Raw genomic sequence first — 5,464 nt, forward strand, 5'->3', positions numbered from 1 at the left:
GAAGCACCATCTTCCGTGCACTGGCGCCGGTCTTTGACTTTGCAGACGGAGGTCAGCGCCCCTTCCCCCTGTTTCTCAGGACACCGTGAGGACCTCCCCTTCGGTGGAACACTGCAGGTGCAGGCGCTGAGGAGTTCTCAGTCAGGGCAAGACCAGCTGGGCTGATTCCCACCTAGGGCTCCCTCACCTGACCCTTGCCTTTCCCTCTGTGAAGGGCAGGCCAGGTGCCCATAAAGCTGTCCATGGCCATCTCTACCCTCCAAGTGGTGGGGCCCAGTGTTGTGATAATGGGGTGGGTGTATATTTTGGGGGGAGGCCTCCAGTTTCTTCTCCTCTCCAGCCGAATTTTGCATCCTTCCCCCACTTTGTCCGTAGACAGGGGTTCTCTGTCTCACCTTGGCTGTCCTGGACTGGCTTCATAGACTAGGCTGGCCTTGAACTCACCACGAGTTCACACTGCCTCTGCCTCCCTGAGTGCTGGGATTATAGGTGAGAGCCACAGGGCCAGGGTATTTTCCATTCTTGAGTTTTCCAGTTTAATTAGATAAGGCAAGGAAGCGAGCATTCTCTGTAGTGGGAGAGCAGGCCTATAGCCCAGCAGCAACAGCCTTGACCCGGACAGGCTTGGGCTTTAAGATTTTTCTCTGTGGGGGGAAGCTTCTAGGAAAGGGTGGCACATTTCTCAGACACCCGTTTCCCAGAATTCAAAAGCCTGTTATAAGTAGTTACATAGGATGAAAGAATTTGTGTAGGGGCTTAAGTTACCTCAAATGGAAAAGTTCACTAGGAGAGTGTTCATTGCTGTACATATTCTCATGTCGAGGAACTCCCTGAGGTTTTGATCTCTATCACCCCATTGTTGTTTTTCTTTCTTTTACATCCTGGTTTTGATTTTGAGCTGACCCATGTGGAGTTGACCACCACCATTTATAATTATCATTACCCCGTAAAACAGGTTTGAGTTTGGTCTATGTGTTGTTCTTCATGACCCGTTTAGGGGCCTGTTTGTCCGCGGCAGGGAAGCGGCATCCTGAGAATACCTTCAGTTTAGAACCCGGGCAGTTGCCAGCCCAGGACACAGCTGCCGGCCGTGGGTCATGAGTTGTTTGGGGTGGTTGGATCCCATCAGAAGTGGGTGTGGCTGGCTCGGTGATGATCCTAGTATGTGGTTCCTGGCACTCGGCTGTCAGCCAAGTACCGAGCACGCGTTCCGCAAGCACTTGTCGCGGGGTGGGGTGGGGGTGCAGAGGGGTCGCCTAGCAGCAGCTGGGAGCGAGCAGAGCTCCTGGCTGGGGGCGGGCCCCGCAGGGGGCGTGGCATACCCGGGGCTGGGGGCGGGCTGGCACGTGTTGGGCGCGCAAGCGCCTGGTGCCACCACTGACCTCTGAGGTGGCGGCCATGGGGCCCTCGAGTTGGCGGTTGGTGGTCGCGGCTGGCGCGGGTCTCGCGCTGGCCATGGAGGCGCTGCCGTGGCTGGTGCGTTGGCTGCTGGCCGGGCGGCGACCACGGCGCGAAGTGCTCTTCTTCCCATCGCAGGTGACCTGCACCGAGGCCCTACTTCAGGCCCCGGGCTTGCCCCCGGGGCCCTCCTCGGGCTGCCCGTGCAGCCTCCCCCACAGCGAGAGCTCGCTGAGCCGCCTGCTGCGCGCGCTGTTGGCCGCCCGCTCCAGCCTGGAGCTCTGCCTCTTTGCCTTCTCCAGCCCGCAGCTGGGGCGCGCTGTGCAGCTGCTGCACCAGCGTGGGGTGCGCGTGCGGGTCATCACCGACTGCGACTACATGGCCCTCAACGGTTCGCAGATTGGCCTGCTGCGCAAGGCAGGTAAACCGCCGCCGAAGGTGCTCGCTGGCAGAGGGGCTGAGGGCTTATTTGATGGCCCAGCTGACTTTGTCCAGAACAGGTGGCTTTTGTTCGGGGAGGTCGAGGCAGGCAGGTGAGCGAGCTGGCCAAGGACCCAGAGTGTGGTCTGTTATGTTCCATCTCTGCTTCCCGTGAGAGAAGGGTGTGTGGCAATTCCCACGTGTTCCTGGGCTCTGGCCCTGGCCTTGGAGAAGAGGTTGTGTATAGACCAGGTTTCTGTGATTGTTGCTGGCTGAGATAAAGATGGCTGACAGAAGTGAAGGCAGGGAAGGTAAAACTTGTTTGAACCCGGCCAACACAGACCCATAACTGCTTCATCTGCTTCTCAGCCATCCGCTCTGGGCCCACAGTTATGTCTAGCCAGCCTGCAGCTCTGCCTAGCCAACAGGTGTGATCTCTATCCTTCCTCCGGCTGTGCTCTTGTTTGCCCTTCAAGTGGTGGGCACTGTGGGAATGCAGACTTTGACTGCTAGACCCCTCCTTTATGTAAGAGTCAATGCCCTCCCGCCCCTCATCCACACACATGCCTATCCTGGTCATTGTGCCCGACAGGTTTCGGGAGCCCCTGGGAAGTGCTCTTGCACATAGCCTGTCTTCCCACCTCCCTGAGATGGTGTAGCCTTTGGAAACTTCCGGTAGCTCACAGGGAAGAACACTGTAACACCGGCCTGCCTGCTGTGGATGGATGATCCACACAGGCAGGGCAGCACCACTCTATCAGTCTGATAGCCACCCCTCTGCCCTTTTACTGGCTGTCACAGAGTGGTCTTCAGTCAGGTCCTTATTTTGGGTGAGCGGACAAGTAGATATGAGGCATGGATGATGTCACTGAATTTAGATTTTGTAGTCATAAAACTGCAAATTTGTACAGAACCAAAATGCCTTCCATCCCAGATGGAACTCGCACTGATGTTCTGGCCACAGCTTGGGTGGGTTCCAGATTGTTCAGTCAGCAAATGCATGTGTCAGTGTTTGGTATAGCCAGATGCTTGTGGGAAAACACATAAACCAGAAAGGTCTGGAGGACCTCACTGAGGTTAGAAAGTGAGGTGGCTGGGATAGCTGCACAGAGGCGTTGCGACTGCTGGAGAGCCATCTAGGAAGGAGCAGCAAGCGTGCCCAAGCCAAGACTAGCTGCTGAGGTGTAACTAAAGCAAGGGGCCGTCTAGCCCAAGGTGCACTGCAGTGACCTGGGGCTGCCAGGCTTTGCTGTGAGAACAGATGGGTGGAGTGAGGAAGAAGCTGGAGTGAAGGAGATGACTTACCTAACATGTGAAGGGCCTGGGTTTCACCCCAGGATCCCTACCCTCAAAATTAAGATGCCAAAGCCAGAACTTTGGTGAGGCTAACAGGTTCGGATATGGCACAATTCCTTCCTTTCAGCTAGTGAGGCACCCTGGGAGGTGTGATTCAAACTGGCCAGCCAGAGTCAGTGTGCGCTCCCTTAATGTCCGGGCTTCTGCCTTTCGGCTTATCCGTTCCAGTGAGTGAATGACAAGAAAGGCAAGGGTATGCCCCATGTCTGACTCTTTTCTTGAGGATTCTGGGGTAGTATTTAGACTTTAGGCTTAGTGGGCTGGTGTGGGCGGGCTGTTCCCCAGGAGTGTTTGGTGTCATCCGGTCCTTGTTTTTCCCTGTGCCGACCTGGACTTCTCCCTGAAATCTCAGCAACACCCTGGGACAGCCTCTGGATGTCCTTGTCCTAGCCAACAGAGGACATCAACAGGCTTGGGGGCAGCTGCACCTAGGCGTGTGAAATAAAGGCTGCCTTGGCTCCACAGGTATTCAGGTACGGCACGACCAGGACCTAGGCTACATGCATCATAAGTTTGCCATCGTTGACAAGAAGGTGCTCATCACTGGCTCCCTCAATTGGACCACACAGGCCATCCAGAACAACCGTGAGAACGTTCTGATTATGGAGGACACTGAGTATGTGCGGCTGTTCCTGGAGGAGTTTGAGCGCATCTGGGAAGAATTTGACCCCACCAAGTACAGCTTTTTCCCTCAAAAGCAGCGCGGGCACTGATCCTGCTTTGTCTTGCTGTCCTCCAGCTTGTCCTTGTGATGTTCCCTGCCACCCTGCATCTGGCAGGGGTGCAGCTGATAGTCTTCCTGTCCTTGCATCCCCACTGGAAGTCAGGAGGAGGTGGCAGTGTGGCAGTGCTGTAGGCTGTTTTACTGCGCAGCTGCCTCTACAGGCAGGCTATCCTCTTTAAGTGGCCTCTGGGCATCACTGGACAAGCCTGAGAGTACTGACCCTCTGCTACTGGCCTTGTCTCCCTGCAGTGTTAGTCACTGGTAAGAATACCAGTTGGCCATGCCTGTAGTTGTGCCCAGGCCTTGCCTTTAATTTTGCACACCCCTCACATTTAGAGCAATATTGTGGACTTCAGAGTGACCTCGTCTCTAGCACCTGTGGACTCAGTGGATTCACTCCTGGCTTTTTGGTCAGTATTGGATCAGGAGTTGAAGAGGGAGGACTGGAGGTAAGCGGAGCCGCCCAGGCTGTGATCTCGGCTCTGGTGGATGTTCACAGGCAGACAGGGGAACAGATTTCACATGCATCTGTGACATGTTTCAGATTATTTTTTTATGTTCTTTTACATGCAAGTAGGTCAAGTGATAGAGCTATGTATGGTTTTGTCATTGTTCATGCTTGTGTGTATCATAAGCTCCATGTGGCCTCAGTCTGAGTGGATGAAGTGTCTGGGAGCTCATGCCACCATTAGCAGCCGATACTGCTCAATGCATATGTTTTCTCTTATTTTTGTATGTGTTCAGGGGGTGGGTAAGGTCTCACCATGTGGCCATGGCTGGCCTGGAACTCACTATGTAGACCAGGCTGGTCTCCAATTCACAGAGATCTGTCTGACTCTGCCTCAGATACTGGGATTATAGGCATGTACCACAATGCCCAGCTGTTTTCATCCTTTTTAATGTTACCTTTTAACTTAGTGTTAGACAAACTTGATGTTGATTTTCCAAGATTTAACAGAAACTGTAAAGTATAATAACCTCAGAAGTAGTTATGTTGGGCAAGTTTCTTCTCTTCTGGAGCCTGTAAATTCTTAAGTGTGTCCTGGAAGGAGTGTATGTATGTGGTTGGGGAGGGTTGTGTGTGTGTGCGTGTGTATGTGTAAGATCACAAAGTGTTCCTTGAGTGACAATGCCATCGGGGACCCTGAACTTCTGGCATATTTCAATAAATATTACTTTAGAATATGAACTGGTACATGTCTGCCTTAGCCTGCTGCATTCAAACGGTTGCTCTTAAAACATTTTGGGGCCAGGCATAGTGATGCACGTCTGTAATCCCAGCACTCAGGGAGGCAGAGGCAGGCCAACCTCTTTTGAGGTCAGACTGGTCTACAAAAGTAAGTCTAGGCCAGCCAAGGCTACAACGATACTCCATTTCGAAAAACTTAGAAAAACCAAAATATTGGGAGCAGTATACAGTTACTTAGATACCTGTGGTAAAAAGATGGGAGCCCTGTAAAGTAGTAGCTGCCTTCTGGTTAGTGCAGTTTATTTATTTTTGGTTTTTCTAGACAGGGTTTCCCTGTGTAGCGTTGGCTGCCCTGAACTCCGGCTGTAGACCAGGCT

The 5,464-nt window shown here is 53.3% G+C and overlaps 1 protein-coding gene across 1 annotated transcript; it reads left to right on the top strand.

Annotated features, from left to right (window-relative positions):
- Nucleotides 1–1,383: 1,383 nt before the first annotated feature.
- Pld6 (phospholipase D family member 6) lies at nucleotides 1,384–5,085 on the top strand. The gene is made up of 2 exons (XM_055594227.1): nucleotides 1,384–1,819; nucleotides 3,640–5,085. The coding sequence occupies exons 1-2, from the start codon at nucleotides 1,399–1,401 to the stop codon at nucleotides 3,885–3,887; spliced, it is 669 nt and encodes a 222-aa protein (XP_055450202.1). The 5' UTR covers nucleotides 1,384–1,398; the 3' UTR covers nucleotides 3,888–5,085.
- Nucleotides 5,086–5,464: the final 379 nt, after the last annotated feature.

The sequence above is a fragment of the Psammomys obesus genome, unplaced genomic scaffold, assembly GCF_907164565.1.
Source record: "Psammomys obesus unplaced genomic scaffold, mPsaObe1.curated_primary_1811, whole genome shotgun sequence".
NCBI lineage: Eukaryota > Metazoa > Chordata > Mammalia > Rodentia > Muridae > Psammomys > Psammomys obesus.

Excerpts from the sequence above, each read along its gene's own strand:
- Pld6 (XM_055594227.1), top strand. The coding sequence starts at position 1,399 with ATGGGGCCCTCGAGTTGGCGGTTGGTGGTCGCGGCTGGCGCGGGTCTC. Across the intron at positions 1,820-3,639 it reads TGGCCTGCTGCGCAAGGCAG|GTATTCAGGTACGGCACGAC; the intron begins GTAAACCGCCGC and ends TTGGCTCCACAG.